The sequence below is a fragment of the Rhamphochromis longiceps genome, linkage group LG12 (genome assembly GCF_057381845.1).
Source record: "Rhamphochromis longiceps isolate RC_006_pf linkage group LG12, R_longiceps_female_GT1.1, whole genome shotgun sequence".
Lineage (NCBI taxonomy): Eukaryota > Metazoa > Chordata > Actinopteri > Cichliformes > Cichlidae > Rhamphochromis > Rhamphochromis longiceps.
The window spans coordinates 26,611,197-26,627,690 of record NC_140568.1 but is presented as its reverse complement, the minus strand read 5'-3'; the positions used below and the strand labels follow the sequence as shown (position 1 = coordinate 26,627,690).

The 16,494-nt window shown below is 39.6% G+C and overlaps 2 protein-coding genes across 2 annotated transcripts; one reads left to right on the top strand and one right to left on the bottom strand.

The window, feature by feature from the left end:
• Positions 1–1,076: 1,076 nt before the first annotated feature.
• mvk (mevalonate kinase) lies at positions 1,077–14,141 on the bottom strand. The gene is made up of 10 exons (XM_085425454.1): positions 13,760–14,141; positions 13,358–13,505; positions 12,713–12,857; positions 10,941–11,096; positions 10,407–10,510; positions 10,217–10,262; positions 9,986–10,076; positions 9,459–9,578; positions 7,433–7,586; positions 1,077–6,523 (listed from the first exon to the last, which is right to left on the bottom strand). The coding sequence occupies exons 1-10, from the start codon at positions 13,835–13,837 to the stop codon at positions 6,372–6,374; spliced, it is 1,194 nt and encodes a 397-aa protein (XP_085281580.1). The 5' UTR covers positions 13,838–14,141; the 3' UTR covers positions 1,077–6,371.
• A 144-nt stretch (positions 14,142–14,285) lies between these two features.
• mmab (metabolism of cobalamin associated B) lies at positions 14,286–16,402 on the top strand. The gene is made up of 9 exons (XM_085426954.1): positions 14,286–14,467; positions 15,058–15,116; positions 15,208–15,301; positions 15,392–15,449; positions 15,547–15,619; positions 15,697–15,794; positions 15,879–15,943; positions 16,023–16,082; positions 16,164–16,402. Exons 1-9 carry the CDS (start codon positions 14,355–14,357, stop codon positions 16,246–16,248), a joined length of 705 nt encoding a protein of 234 aa, XP_085283080.1. The 5' UTR covers positions 14,286–14,354; the 3' UTR covers positions 16,249–16,402.
• Positions 16,403–16,494: the final 92 nt, after the last annotated feature.

The following is a 16,494-nucleotide window of genomic DNA, read 5'->3' as shown; positions in this document are numbered from 1 at the left end:
AAAATGATTGCTAATCTATGCAAAAAAGCAATCAGTGACTCATTCATAATGCATGAGCAACGAGATACCAATTTTGCAACGCTTTCGGATTATTAGATGTTATCGTGAATGCAGCAGATGAAATATGAACACTCCTACCTGGCCCATTGTAATTACATGACTGCAGCAGTCCAGAGATACATGGCGAGAGGGAAAATGCGAAGAAAGAAACATACAGAGAGACAGACAAACCATCAGATAGAACATCCATTACCATCTGACTGCAGATAGCTCTAGATGGGAATATTTGTTTCTAACAGCTTTATGTATCCATTTGTGCCATGATTTATCAACCTAAAAGCTGTGGTTTTAAGTACATCTGGCTGACGTTTTAATGGTCCATCAATCACATGGTGTCATGTGATAACATTTTGAGATCATCCGCCTCCCTGAGCCTCTGAGGAAAAAAACCCCCGAATCCAATAAATTGGCTGCAATCCCAGGGAAATGATGAGAACCTATTTCGAATTCAAAGCAAGTTCAAAGTATGAATGTTAGATAAGCTGCTTCTCAAATTAATGCAAATCAAATTTCATTTAGGATGTTTTTGTTCTATATAGACCCTCATGTACTGAATATATTTCTGTGCCAGTATCTAAGCCGCAGTTAAAAGCCTGACAAAAAACCCATTCCTGTTTGGATTATTGGATTCAGATTATTTCATGAATTAATGCAATGAACTCTTAAAGTAGAATGCTTTTCTGGTGCAACAGCCCTACATGCACTCTCATCAAAGAAGTAAAAATAATTAAGCTAATTCAACATATCTTCACTTGGGTGTGACTTTTTTCTTTTAATTCAAGCAACAGAAACAAGCGCAAAGTTACAAACCTTGACCTTACAAGTCTCACAAGCTCACATTCATCTGGCCCCATATGAGCCAGAGTAGCATGTAACACAGCTTCTATTCTTCCTTCTTCTGTTTAAAATTGTAAAAAAAAGAAAAAGAAAAAAGAAAGAAAGCCAACTCTTTTTTTAAACACGAGTGTTAACGTGTCTGGATAACACCTGGAAGCCTTGTGAAAAGCGCTGACAGATTTCATACTTTTACATTCACGGCAACTTCGACACCAGGGATTTGCTCTTAAAACGGAGCACAGCAAGGATGAAGGGTGGTATAAAAATCAATGAGGCTTTTCAAAGGCAACATGAAAAACCAGCGCCTTAGCCTGCAATTAAACAAGAGCGCTCCTGGCACTGAGGGATGACAGAGTATGTACAGGTGCCCTCGACTTCACAGGATCAATTACAGGATCAATACTACAACATGATACAATTCCATGATGGAAACTGAGACGTGGACTGGAGCTGCTTTGCGTCATGTGCTTCAGATGTTCACAGTAAAACAGCTCAAGCTGGTCTGTAGCTGTGGAGCCATTTCATAGGCATGAAAGAAGCCTCGTTCTAGACCAAACAGATCCTCCAGGTGGAAACCTCTTTTGAAATATTACTGTCTGTGTTAAGGCCAGTTTAAAAGGGGATTACAAGTCTGGAGGTTGGGGAATATATGTGTGTCTGTGTGTGTATACACATGATATATACATATATTATATCACCATGTTTTTTAAAAATAGTATTTTGTAACTATGGATTCCAAATGCCCAAAAATGAAATCTGTGGATGAAAACACTGCTATTTGTTTTATTATAAAAACTGTTTTAATGTGATTCATTTGCACAAACACATGTAGGATTTACAGTGACATGCATAGCTTTAGCTTTATATTGACTCTGTTTCAAAACAGGCCTATATGCTAACTTAGTGTTCCTCCTCTCTACAGTTCTTCCATTACAGGCTAAAATCTCAACATAATGCAATATTTACTCCTCAGACGGCCGATTAGTTACACCTTAATAACACCAGGTTGGACCCCCTGTTGCTTTCAGAACTGATAATTAGGCATGAAAGCATCACAGAGTTGCTGCAAATTTAGTGGTTGCCACATCCACCACATCCCAAAGGTGCACTATTGGATTGAGATCTGGTGACTGTAGAGGTCATTTGAGCACAGTGAACTCACTGTCATGTTAAAAAAAAAAGTTTGAGATGATCTGAGCTTTGCGTCATAGTGAGTTATCCTGGTGGAAGCAGTCATCAGAAGATGGGTACACTGTGGTCATTAAGAGAGCAACAACATGCAGGTAGTTTGTGATGTTTAAATGATGCACTACTGATAATAAGGGGACACGGTGTGCCAAGACAACATCCCATGAAATCATGGACACATGCTTTCATGTTGTTTACCCCAAATTCTGACGCTACCATCCAAATGTTGCAGCAAAATTAAGGCTTCCAGACTGTAGTATAATTTAACTTCCTAAGACCCAAACTTTTTCATGCATTTTTAAATTTCTCTTTGCCATTTGGGCTGGATGAATGTAAAAACAAAGAATTACCAGTTTTGTTTCGTTTTGTTTTTTTACCTGATTTTTATTTCTGAGAAAAATAAGATCCACATATGAGGACATTCGTTTTAAATTTTGATAGAACAGTGGCAATATAATGTCCTTGTAAGTGGATATCAAGCTCTTGTAGAGCAAAATTTTGTATTTTCGTCTAGACAACCCAAAATGTGATATCCACATATGTGGACACCAGGTCCAGGAGGTTAAAACTATAAATAATTTACATTTTTAACAGATATTAAAGGTTTCCAGAGTTTTAGTGTCAGTTAAAAATATTGAATTTCAATACCTTAGAGCAGATACTTACTTTAACTTTCCATTCAGTGAAATTTTAGCTGCGATTAACACTGACTACCATTTTTTAGCATGCTAAACTATGATGGTGAATATTGTAAACATTAGAATTAGCATGACCGTGTTAGCATGCTAACATAAAGCACTGGTCTGCAGATGGGGTGTGATTAAAAAGTTTTAGCTGTAGCACCCAAAATAAAAACAAAAAACACAAAAAAACCTACCTGATATAAAAATGCATAACATTTTTATAAAATGTTGCACTGCTCCTTCTCCATTTGCGCTGCTTCTTGACCACTTGTGTGTCCAATTTTATTTTGTGATGGAGGACAAATCTGGCGAGTAAGCAAGGTGGTTTGGCCATAAATGCCTGACTGGCACATGATGGCATACAACACAGTTTAGGTCTTTTGTGCTCAATGTTCTCCCTCAGAAGCCTCGGGACATTACAGTAGGACTCAGTGATGACTGTATGGCCCTGGGTGATGAATTCAAGGTGCACAACCCTGTTAAGGTTGAAGAAAATTACAAGCATGCTCCTGACCCGATATACCACCTTCAGGCTAGCAAACTGGACAGTTCCTCTGAAAACCGCTATTTGGTCTCTGGGTCATAGCTGAGAGCCACAAGCTCTCGTCACCACTGATTATCCTTGGCATGAAGCTTGGGTATGAGAAGGATGTTTGCTCTTTGCACAAGTTTGAAGCCCATGATGAAGTCAAAAAGGCACAATGGGATTTCCAGGGAGTGCTCTAAACATAAGAAAGCTAGCAGTGTTACACAAGGAGATAACCTTGAAGGAGAAGGCAACCAAACTACACTTAAATCATGTATGGATTAAAAAAAAATTTTTAGCCTCACATTTATTTGTTTTTTGTTTGGTTGAGTAGAATAATTTCCATCCTTCAGACCCCTGAAGATAATTTTAATAAACAAACCAAAACTTCCTCCACCACCGAGCGTTCACAGGACAGAAGTATTTGCAAATCCTAAAAAAAATGAGTAACTCTGGTTTGTCTACTCAAGTCACAACCACTGGATGATGATTAAATGCTAAAACTGTCACAAAGCACAAGCAGACCAGACTCAAAGTGAGCACACTCACACTAAGGCATAGCAGACCGATTAACACTGTAGCAACAAAGTGTTTTTAATTATGCACTGGGTTACTTTATCAATAATGAAAAAACTGTCTTATTTGTTCATCATGCTTTTTGAAAAAGTTAATCATTTAATCAAAGAGTAAGAACTAAAAGCACTTCTTGACATATTGGTGAATGTAAACCTGAATCCTTCGAGATCTTCGACGGCCCTCCCGCACCATGCTGCCTTAATCGGACCCCTGCTGAGAACACCGGCCACCGACCTCGACTTAGTAAAAGGGCAAACACCCCCAGGAGGGTCATGCAGCTCATCGTGACAGAGAGGATCATCATGATGTTGATTCTGCCTCTGTCATTGTGTTCATTTGAATGCTGGGCAGAGGAGGGTTGCGCAGATATTTCCTGCTGTGTGCCAATTCCACATCCTCTTTTAAAGATATGAAGACATATAATTCAATCAGTACAAGACGTTTCCCATAATAACAACCCAATAACAAACTGTGATCCAAAAGCCTATAGATGCAAATGCAGACGTTCGCTGTGGGAAGTCATACACTAGATCCCCATTGGCGAAACCAGTAGACATCAACATGATATCTTGTCAGTCAGGTCTAATTCTGTATTCAAACTTAATGGCTCCTGACAAGCATTTCACCAGTCGACCGGGGACCAGAGGGAATGTGCCACAGTGTGCATGACCACTCAGCAAATTCACATTTAGCATTTTATTCCTCCTGCTTGGACAGAATGAATTATTCATCCCAGATTGTATCACATTGATCCACACAGACAAAACTCCCTAAAACCCCTCAAAATGTTAAATGTTAAATGGTTTGTACATCTCGCTCCTCGCTGCGGGGACAGCGCACGTTTTTTCCACTGTATCTCTCTAATTTTGACATTCTCCCTCTATCCTTGACCCCCTTCCTCACTCCCTCTGTTATCTGAAATCATCTTAGGCCTGCTCCTTAGATTCTATTCATCAGAGCAGAAAGAAGCAGGCGCTGACACTGATATAAAAAAAAAATACCATCTGTGCCTCGCAGGGCTAAAAGGAGCGAAAGAGAATGAGACAGAAAAGAAAGAGAGGGGCTTCAAATAAAACTGGCTCCGTTGTCTCGCTCTTTTCCCCCTCCCCTCCTCGTCAATGCCATTTCAATTGAAAAGCGCAGTGGTAATTAAATTCCAGCAGGGGTTAGGGGCAACTGTGCGGCACGCTGACGGGGGGCTGCCCTGACAAAGATGACACAATTCAAGAGGACAGAGGGGGCGCCAGGCAGAAAAAGGAGGAAGGGTGACAAATGCCGTATATTCACGCACGGTGCCAGATTTGTACTACTCAATCTTTGTGACATTTACAAAAAAAAGCAGAAAATGAAATAGATATTCAAACTCAACTGAATCCCCCAATGACCTTTTCCCCAAATCAGTGAAATTCTAAACAGATCCGTCTTCTCCATCTGCGACATTTGCAGAAAACTCTGTAATGCTTTCAAGGGAGCGATTAGGTGGAGAAGAATTTGGGAAAGCTGGTTTGTGTGTGTGTGTGTGTGTGTGTGTGTGTGTGTGTGTGTGTGTGTGTGTGTGTGTGTGTGTGTGTGTGTGTGTGTGTGTGTGTGTGTGTCAGCACAAACGCGTGACTCAGAAGGACACTCGTCATTGATTCACATTATAGTAGCGCTAATCCAGAGGCTCCAGAGAAAGTCACACACTCCTGCTTTCCCTCTTTCCCCATTCTGTATTAGCAAAACAACACAGCCGGTTAGCCTTTCACTGCAAAAACTAACAGACCATAAAATAGTGACATTTTACCAAAGTGCTGGAGAAATTATAGACGCTCTCAACAAGGAAACAACTGAAATCACATCAAATTCTTTGGTTTTAGCATAATTAGAATACATTTTAGCACACCAAAATTTCAGAGCAATGCAGCAGTGCATGATGGGATTCAGAGGTTTTTAAATGATTTGCATCATTTTTAAATATTTCATGAGAGTGAAATCTGTTGAGTTTGACTTTGTTCTTGTTAAATAATGTCTCATCGTCATCACAACATTGTATTAGAGGAGTATTATTTCAGGATTGGTGATCTTTTAATGTACTAAAATATACTGACCCCTACTGCTTTAAGCATTTGGAAGAAAATATAACTTAATCCTGCCAGTGTTTCACTTCCATGTCAGTCAATTTTATGAGTGCCGTCTTCTGCAACTCTCCTTCCATAAAGAAGCATTTGTGCAACTCTGATGCCACCTACTGGACTTAGATGTCAGTGCACAGGCTCGTAAACCGTGAGTACATTTTCACTGAATAAGAAGTGTTACCCAAAACACAACATAGTTCAATCGTCACAGATTTAAGAGAGATTAGACCGCCCCATCCCGCCCCATCCCACCCCACCCTGCCCAGATTGAAATGCTCCTTGGTCCATTCGGCCTCCTTTATTAGTTCAGTATACCGCAGGTCTTGAGATAATAAAAAGCCCACTATTACATCTGTCCTCCTTCGCAGACACTGCCACGGGTGAGTCTTAGTAGTAATTTAAAATCTCCAGAATTTCCTCCTTAACAGAAATGGCCGAATGCTGCTGGACACCTGGCCCACCAATGCTTGTTTCCCAGCAGTCAAAGCCACAGTCTTTCAACTCCTGCACTGTACTCTGGGCCATCAGGGAGTTGGTTTCTATAAAACAAGCCAGTTATAACAGGTAATATAAGACAAGGTCAAGACAGGGATAAAAGTAAGTCACTTCAGTTAATAAGCTGAGGCAGACTTGTGTGCTCTGTGAGACTGTACCAAACATCTGCTGCTTTTTGCAAAGGAAATGGTCCAAAACAGGGCTTGACATCATCTCAACAGTAAGGATGCAGCTGCATAGTAATACTCACAGTAACCACACAGACTCAGATGAAAATGTAAAGCTTCACATTCAAGAGCAGCTTTAAAACACAAAGATAAAATAACTTAATCCTCGCTTCCTTAACTTAAAGAGCTGCGCTATAAAACCCTCTGAGAGCATGTAGACTAGACAGATATGAAACACTTGGAAATTCCCTCAGTCAGAAACATTTGCTAAGAAAACAAATAAAAAAGCCTTTGGAAATCTATTTGGTGTGGTTAAGACTTGTTAAAATTCGGTATGTTACAGGCTGCAGGCATAAACAAAGGCTGAACTTGCAGGTTCCCTGCTTGTTTGCTTTGTCAAAGAGAGGATGATACAAAGTTTTCTTAGAACCAATTGCACAGTAATACTTGCATACCAAAGACGTTTTCTTGCACAGCCTGCTCATCATTTTCTGCCACTCAAATCGTTAATATGAGAGTGAGGGAGAATTTGAGGGGAAAAAAAACAAAAACAAACTTGCTGTCAGCAGGAGCATGACAGTTTAGCTCTTCAAACATTCCTCATCAAAATTAATTCATTACAAGACTGAAGACCAATCAGCTGAAGGATGTGGAAAAAATGAATGATTAATTTGAATTATGCAAGTCATCTAAACTGCAAAGGTACTTATAACAGCAGATAAAGTACATTCCTTTAAAATAAATTACTCTTCACATAATCATTTAAAAATGCACAATAAAAAGCACCTGGTCTCAGAAGCGTGATGCCACAGCCTCCTCCCCCTGCACCTGTTAGCTTGCTGTGGAGCCCTTTGGCCAGTGTGACCTGGCAAAGTCTGTCCAGGGCAGGGTGCCCCACCCCCATCACATTCAGATGGTGCTGGTTGATATCAATGAGTTCCTTTAAAGGGTATCACACAGCTGTTGGTTAATTCATACATGCTACAGGGAGAAAATCAGCTGTGTGGTTTAGACATTTTCAAAACAGCACTATGCTACAACAGTTAACAACACTAGCTAATGTGCACTAACTTTTGTCTAACTAGGTTAGACAGCTAGCCTACACTTGCGTAGCTAGCAACTGTATCATGCCGGAGTGTAAATACTATTCGGCTAACCTGCTAATGTGGTCTAACATGGTCTTGACTTTAGCCAGGAAGTTATTTTGGAAAACAAAGTGATAACTTTGCACAACTAGCACCCCTTCTCTGATCACCTCAAAGATCAAAGTCAGCTTTGTCTCAAGTATACAGTATATTTCTTAGGTACTATACATTATACAGTACTGTGCAAAAGTCTCGTGTCGCCCCTCATTCTTAACATTTTGAGAAATAGGTGGAGAGATTTACTGAAATGTGCAAACATACATGAAAATACAATATTTAAGACCAAAACAAAGTGAATGATTCTAACAAGCTTGAAAGTCAATGCTTGGTATAACCACCTTTATTCTTCAACACAGCCTAAACTCTCTAAGGCAAGCTTTCTTGTCTTTTCTATAAGTAGTCTTCAGAAAAAGTTCTTGGGGCTTCTTGAAGGACATTCAAAGCTCTTCTTTGGATGTTGGCTGCCTTTTGTTCTGTTCCCTGCCAAAATGCTCCCACACTGCTTCAATAACGTGGCGGTCCGGGCACTGAGGAGGCCAATCCATGACTGATAATGCTCTACTGATGTGTTTTTCTATCCAGGTATGCTTTTACTGCACTGGCAGTGTGTTTGGGATCATTGTGATGCTGTTACCAATCAGATGCTTTCCAGATGGTATTGCATGGTGGATCTTTTTTTTTTTCCTTCTTTTGCCCTCCAACTTTCCTCAAATTTTTAAGGACACACACACTGCCCCAAGATATGACAAGTTTTCAGCTAATAGTTCTTTTGAAAACACTTTGTTGGTACAAAAATACTATTTTATGTCTGCAGTACTAATTCAACTAAAGAAATCGGAATACATGTTTTGTGAGAAGTTGCCAGTAACAAAGTGCCTAAAGATATAATTTATAATTGTTTCTTTGCTAAGTTGTCTATTATGTGTAGACAAAACTAGTTTATCCCTTGAGTTAGGTGCCTTTTTATGTTTAAATGATTCATAGGTTAGTGTTAAGTAGCTTAACAAACAAAAAACACTTCTGGGAAAATGATCAGGTACAGGGACTGGACTGAAATGACTGAAAAAGCAGCCAATGTCCAAAGAAAAACTTATTTCAAGAACTTCAGAAAGCCTGGAGAAATATTGCTGGAGTCCGTATGTCTGTGAAGTTTGTCAGTCATCCAGGTCATCATACTCTAAGGAGCTTGGAAAGAAAAGCATCTGAACTTCTTTAAGTTTCTTGAAGATGTTTCACACCTTGGCTCGTGTGATAAGGCAGAGGATCACAAGGGGGTCCATGACCCTCTTAGTGATGCTCCCAATAGGGCTTAAAAATCTGGTACTCTCCACCAGTTGCTCTCAGAACTGAAGAAGCTTCCCGAATGAGAGGTGAAACGTCTTCAAGAAACTTAAAGAAGTCCAGATGCTTTTCTTTCCAAGCTCCTTAGATTGCTGGAGACCGCATAAATAAATAAATAAATAAATAAATAAATAAATAAATAAATAAATAAAGTGGAAACCAAATATAAAGAAATGAGGGGTGGCTCAAGACTTGTACAGTACTCCACAATACATCTATTACATTATTTATTTTAGATGCAGCAGACTTTCAAAAAGAAGTAACACTGACATTTAATGACATGTTTATAACGCAAACTGCTTCACAAAATCAACTAATATTTGTACCTCTAGAATATTGTAATGCTCTCCTGTGATGGGCTCGCAGGTCATCTCTGAGAGGACCTTTTCACAAGTGCAGGAAATGGCATCAACCGAGTCAAGAACAGGTACCATGATGGATGGAAACTACAGGAGGGGAACACAAAACCCAAAGAGATTAACTTTTCCAACATCACTCGTGCAATACAATAACATCTGTACACACATATTTTTTTTAATGGCTGTTTTCTGATGGATAAGCTGCATACAAATACAGATTCTGGGATGGCAGGTTTGACTTGTGCTCTAGCTTGATCACAACACTGTCACAACACCATTCAGGCCGAATTCTCTGTCTCAGACAGAAATCTGCACACCTGCTGGTGTCACCAAGGCAACAGCGCACAGGGGTGCCGGCTAAGAGTTTAATTTTAATATTTTATGAAGGCACTCAACACCACACGCAGGAGTATCTGCCAAGCAAAAGCACCGCCTATTATATTAATTACAGTGTCGGCAAGTAACACACGGGGGAGGAAGAAACCATTTAGTACCTTGTTAATTTTGTCCTTCACCCCGGCAACAAGTACCTTGGTGCTTCGTGGTACTTTGGTGTTAGTGAGGAGGATTCTTAATAACGGCACCCTGGAAGTAAAACAGACAGATCAGAGGGTTCATTCAGACGTATTATTCTGGTGCTTTACTGACGTATTAATTTTGTCCAGACAATGAGTTTGTTAATTGACCCTTTAAACAAAATCTAATTAATAATCCTTCTTTAGTACCTGCTCAGCGGTATTATCTTTCCAGCCAAGAATCTGAGCATGCCGCCTACGTAAACCAAAGATGAATCATTAAAATCACAATAATCAGATAACAATGAACAATGATGGTGCAAAACTCTGATGAGTACATGAAAGAGTGCGGTACAAAAATGAAGGAAGGTGTAACAAGCTACACATTTTAATGCCTCACCCCACGTTCCTACAGCATTGTCCACTCCTGAAGGATTACCGTGGATGATCATCTCCCCTTGGAAAGCCCAACTGTTGATTAGCTCCAGTTCCTCCTGACACCACCTGACACCAGTCATACCAAAATAAAAGGAAGAAGTGTCAAAATCCTAAAACGATTATATACGAGACAGTTTTTAAAAAAAAAAAGAGGCAGTTGTTATAAAATCTGGAAATTTAGCCAGAAAATGTTAAAAGTACTGGTGTAAAATGCAATATCTTTTGTATTGTGAACTGCAATACAAGTTGTGTTGTGGTGCTGACCAAACCCATCCATTAATTTTTCTTTTTAACAAGTTGAATGTTATAATTTAAGGCCTCACCTTCAACTTCAAACCAAAAGCCTGTGTGACACCATTTCCATTGTGTGATGTGTAATTTAAAATTTTACGCTTGCTGTCCCATTTTTGCAGCCCTGCCGTGACGCCTATACAAAACGGCAGCTGACAGCTACCGCATACAGAGCTCGTGATGGAGATGGAGGCCTGAACATTACCTGGCAGTGTGTTCCCACTCTTTGAGAGGAGGGGGGATGGCTCCACTTGCGCAAAGCAGAGCTGCAGCTAAACACACAGAGTAGGCGGCACTTGACCCGAGTCCTGCTCCAGTAGGCAGCTCTGACCACACAGTCAGCGTCAAACTGGGCAGCTCACTGAGAAAACAAATACAGAAACTGCTTTTATAGAATTTAAATTGTGTATATGTATGACTTTTGACTGCATATGCACTGAAACGGTAAAAAAATAGTTGCAGATAATAGAAATTTGCAACTGTATCCCCAAAATTAGAATGAACACAACCTGTGAGCATCACTGTAGATTTAAAAATCCTACTGATTACTTCTCATTTACAATCAGCTATCAGTCATTTTTAATATATAGAGAATACTTCATTAAGTAAAGTACATAATATGGGATATTGCCTTCTGTACAGTCATGTGACTCTTACAGCACACATGTACACTACTACATTCAACAGAAACTTGACACTTCTGTCAATGCCTGTCAGGGACGCTGCTTTTGGGCAGAGGTGAATACTGTAAACTAAATGTCCAGCTCTTCTTTCTCTTTAGAGGAAAATGCATACAGGCACTAGGGCACAGACTGGCTCAGTGCCAGACGCTCATTAGCGGGGATCCTGTCACAACCCATCACCTCTCTCAGACATGCCACCGCCTTGTCAACGCCGATTAAACCTCCCAACAATCTGCAGCTTAATGCTCCTCAGCATCTTTTCTGTTAACAGCTGCCGAAGCAGTTAATACTAACATCCAACCAATACCTTTAACATCTTCATTTTAAAGAAGAGAAACTTTTCCCTGAACCTAATCTACTTCACTGGTAACTTAGATGTTTGGAAATTGAACTTAAAACTACATTTATTGCAAGTGGGCACAAAACCAAAACTAATCTACTGTAATGTGTATATCATTTTAATAGGGACATCTAAATATAAACAGAGTTATCACTGAGCAAACAATAAAATCTGAAATGCAAGAAACCCCACTATTATACGCCACAGAATACAATGGTACACACAATAAATAGCCCTCCCTGACGCACTCTCATGCACACACTCACAAACACACACACACGCACGCACGCACACACACAGAAAGACTGTAGAGTTTAAACAAGACAGAGTCATTTTGTCATTTGTCATTATTTGTCTGCACACTGTCTGAATCACCAGTAGGTGGGGAAAGTAATAGCTGCAGCCATTTTCAGTTGCACCACCTCTGGGCAATGAGTTTACAGCTGCAGTCTTTCATCATTTTTACTGGACTTCTCTTTTGAGTGTTTACTTTTGAGAGTTTGCCTTTAACACTTGTGTAACCTGTGAGTTAATATAGAAATGAAACTTCATCTTTTTTCAGATGTTATAACAGAAATATAACATAATTACTATCCTGTACTTACTAAACATCAAAGACTTTGACTGCTTTAGACAAATGACCTTTAACCCCCACTACTCCTAGAAAAGTACACAAGAGTCATGATAACAGATTTCCTGTTACTCAGCACAAAATGTTCCTTCTAAAATAATGTTAAATTTTACACTGTAACGCTCTGTCTCAGAATGAAGTACCGATATTTTTTTAAAGAGTTCAGTGAGTGATTGACTACAGGTTTTTAAAAAGGCACGAGTTATTACTTTCCTATGTGCATAGAGAGAACATTTTCATATATACACCTGCAATTTGTTGATGCCTTTGTGACAAAAATGGCTACAGATGTGCAAATGATGAGAAGAAGTCCTCTCTCTCACCCTGATCCAAACAGCGACAGGTAGAGGTAAAGGAAGGATAAGTTGGCCATGCTGCAAGTATCCAAGCTTCCATTGCTTACGCCAATAAATTCCCGCAGTCTCCTCACAAGTTCAGCATCCAGGCATTGCACCTCATCCCTCTTACCTAATAACATCAATTAAAAGGTATATCACACCAATGCACTTTGATCTGTAACTGTACAAAACCAAAGCATATAGTTTAATCTAGCAAATTACTTAAAAACCTGTTAATTAAGACTGTCATTAGTTGGCACATCCAAAGGCTGACATTATAAAAAGACAGTAAATGGAAATTTACAGCTGCAAAAAAACTCAATAAATATTTCTCACCCAGAAGCTCGTAAATTTAATCACTTTGGATGGTGGTGAGTTTATAGTACTGTCAATGATTCTCAAATAATTATGGGAAATACAGTAAATGAGTTGCACTTTTTTCCTACTTTTTCCACACTAAACACCTTTGTCTCCCATTTAGACACAGACTGGTGTTACAGTGGATATACTGCTGTACCACCAACATTAGGCCAAAATTGGTATCAGTACTAAAATTTCACTGTAGGATGCTTGAACTGCGCGCAATATCATAAAAACAGAATTTGCAGGAGCACCTCTGATGCACCTTACCATGGAAATAAGTAACAAGCTGCTTCAGTTGTGAAAGGTCCCAGCTGAGGAATGTGTCGATATTGGGCAGGTTGATGCAAACCTTGCCAAAAGTATCGGCTTTCAATCGCAAATATGTCCTCAAGTTTAAGCTCACAGCAAGAGCCACCTGCCATGAAGCAACATTAGAACAAGCAAAATGTTAAAGAGATAAATAAATAAAATCTCCTCTTTTTTTATTTTTGGTTATTAACCTTTTCATCAAAGACATGCTGTAGCTTTATGATAACGGGGTAAATATTAAAATATAAAATGACACTTTTGCAATTGGACCGGTTGTTTGATAAATCTTAATTAGTCATATTTTTGCTAAGATGCTGACTGGTGCATTAAATGTCATTATGGTATCACTTCAGAGCTTACCTTTCCGTGAACGACTGCATGCTCTCCGTGTAGGATCGCCTTTCCAGGAGCTGACACGTAAAGGTCCGTCACTTGCATTTCTGTAAAAGCTTCCAGAACAGAGCACAAAATATGCCCAAATCTACGTAACTCAATTGCTTCAGTTCAACTTTTCACTGACAGCATTAATAAAAGCTAGCTTAGCTAATGTTAATCCGCTGAACAGGCAAGAAGCCGTAGACAGCTTAGTTCCACAGCACCGTCCTTTACGCGAACATTAATGACTGTTAATAACTTTACAAATTAATTTGGTGATTTAAAAAAATCATGGAGCAACACTACATTCTCTTCACGAGTATCTGAGAGTGTTAAACCGTGACCTGACACACGGGACGAGGGACGAGCGAGGATTTCCTGTGTCCAATCAACTCCCCTTCAGCTGGTCGAGCATATTTTCGTCTGGCCAATCAGCATTCAGAACTCTGCCACCACCGGGTGAGTTGGCCAATCATGCGATGAAATGGAAACGCCTATGAACTACGGACACCACGGATGGACAAAAAGGGCAATTCTGTCGTTTACCCTTGCTGCTGTCGATACTGTGTTGTAGCTAAAAATGACATCGTTTGTTTTCAGACATTCTCTCCTTCGCGGCGTTCCAGGGACATGCAGGTTCATTAGCGAGTATCGGGCAAAGAGACCGTTGTTTACCCTGTTTTCAGTCAGAAGGTAGCTATACTGTACAGTCCTGTGTCAGCGTTTGTGTGCACAGTGTTGTGCTTCTGTTCGTGTTGTTCGTGTAACTGTCTGTGTAACTAGCAACTGCTGGTTGGCATCTGCCATACAGATCGTTCCTAAAAATACAACAGAATTAAACTCAATGGTCACTTTGTTAGGTACTGTATTGTTGTTGACAATGACATCCCTTTATGACCAAAGTGTACCAATCCTCTTCCAGCAGGATAAGTTGATGTGCCATACCACTCAAATAATCTCAAACTAGTTTGTTGAACATAACAATGAGTTCACTGTACTTAAATGCACTCTGCAGTCACCAGATTTAAATCCAGTAGAGCACCTTTAAGATGTGGTTGTGGTGGCAGCTGACAAATCTGCATCATTGTGTGATGTTAATATAGATCAAAATCTCTGAGGAGTGTTTCCAGCACCTTGTTGTATCTATGCCACATAGAATTAAGGTTCTGAAGACAGGAGAGGGGACCAAACCGATTAAAGCAAGATGTACCTAATATAGTGTTTGGTGAATATATAAAAATACTTAAACACCTTTCCCTTAATATCCTTCTTTTTCAAAACAGTTATGCCACTGGTGAGGACAACAGGGTGCCCAAAATATACACCAAAACAGGAGACAAAGGTTATTTATCATTGTAACTCAGACAACACTACCGCACTGTACTTTTGGAATAAGCAATATTTTAAAAAACTTTGTCTTGATTCCTTCTTAGGTTTCTCAAGCACATTTACAGGAGAAAGAAGGCCAAAAGAAGATCACATTTTTGAAGCCTTGGGGAATACAGACGAGCTGTCATCAGCTATAGGGTAACATTTCTACAATTCAAATATGGCATGTCATTTTAGCATTTTTTTTATGACATGCCTTGTCTAAAGTTACATTCTTAACTTTTACAGGCTGGCAAGAGAGTTTTGCCTTGATAAACGTCATACATTCACTCATCAATTGGACAAGGTTTGATTTTGTCATACTGCATTTCTTAACTTCTTTCAGTTCCTACACCATAAATTCAGAGAGAAGGTTTGTCATCATTTGGCTTTTGTCACCTCAGATCCAGTGCGTTTTACAAGATGTGGGCTCCAACATTGCTACCCCTCGATCATCTGCAAGAGAAAGCCATATAAGTATGATAGCTTTGGCTAATCAAGTCTGTTTTTATTTATTGTGTCACATGTGATCACACTATTCTGTTTTTTGCAAGAGAGAACAAAATTTATTGCACAGCCAATTGTGGACTTGGAGACCTGGATTGATCAGTTTACAGAAGAACTCCCTCCTTTAACCAGCTTCATTTTACCAGTAAGCTGCGCACGTTTTTAACAAATGTTTGCGTGTCCCTGTTGCACTAATATATACTGTTTCTCCCCCCCCCCCCCCCCACAGTCTGGTGGGAAGAGCAGCGCAGCTTTGCACTTAGCTCGGACAGTCTGTCGGCGAGCAGAGCGCAGGTTAGTTTTAGTATGATCTATGTAAGGTCGTCCTGAATGACAAAGTAATCTGTAGTTGTTTCTGTTCCCCTCCCCATAGCGTTGCTCCAATTGTGCGATCAGGTGAGGCAGATCCAGATGTTGCCAAGTTCTTGAACAGGTCAGTGTTGTACCTTTTTTTTATTAAAAAAATAAATATTTCTACTACGTAGCTGACAAATATCCTTTCCCTCCCACTCAGGTTAAGTGACTACCTGTTCACAGTCGCCAGATATGCATCTATGAAAGAGGGCAGTGAAGAGAAAATCTACAAGAGGCCAGAATGACCAGTCTCACGTGAAGATTAAAATAAAAAGCATTACCTTTTGAGATGCATATACTTTATTCAAACTATAAATACAATACATATATTTTTATTTTAATGCATTTTCCCCACATGTAAAAAAATCACAGGTCACAATAAACAGTGTACATCCAAAATATTTGTGTCCTATAAGTTAATATACAGTTAACAATTTTGTCCATAGAAATCCATTCTTGTTGATTCTATAATAATGCGCTTCTGTCTTCCA

What these genes read in the sequence shown, in the direction of transcription:
- mvk (XM_085425454.1), bottom strand. Translation starts at nt 13,837, where the DNA reads ATGCAAGTGACGGACCTTTACGTGTCAGCTCCTGGAAAGGCGATCCTA. An exon ending in ATGCAGTCGTTCACGGAAAG is followed by an intron (nt 13,506 to 13,759) that starts GTAAGCTCTGAA and finishes GCTTCATGGCAG; the next exon opens with GTGGCTCTTGCTGTGAGCTT. An exon ending in GCTTGTTACTTATTTCCATG is followed by an intron (nt 12,858 to 13,357) that starts GTAAGGTGCATC and finishes TGATGTTATTAG; the next exon opens with GTAAGAGGGATGAGGTGCAA.
- mmab (XM_085426954.1), top strand. Translation starts at nt 14,355, where the DNA reads ATGACATCGTTTGTTTTCAGACATTCTCTCCTTCGCGGCGTTCCAGGG. An exon ending in GAGCTGTCATCAGCTATAGG is followed by an intron (nt 15,302 to 15,391) that starts GTAACATTTCTA and finishes TAACTTTTACAG; the next exon opens with GCTGGCAAGAGAGTTTTGCC. An exon ending in GTTGCCAAGTTCTTGAACAG is followed by an intron (nt 16,083 to 16,163) that starts GTCAGTGTTGTA and finishes CCTCCCACTCAG; the next exon opens with GTTAAGTGACTACCTGTTCA.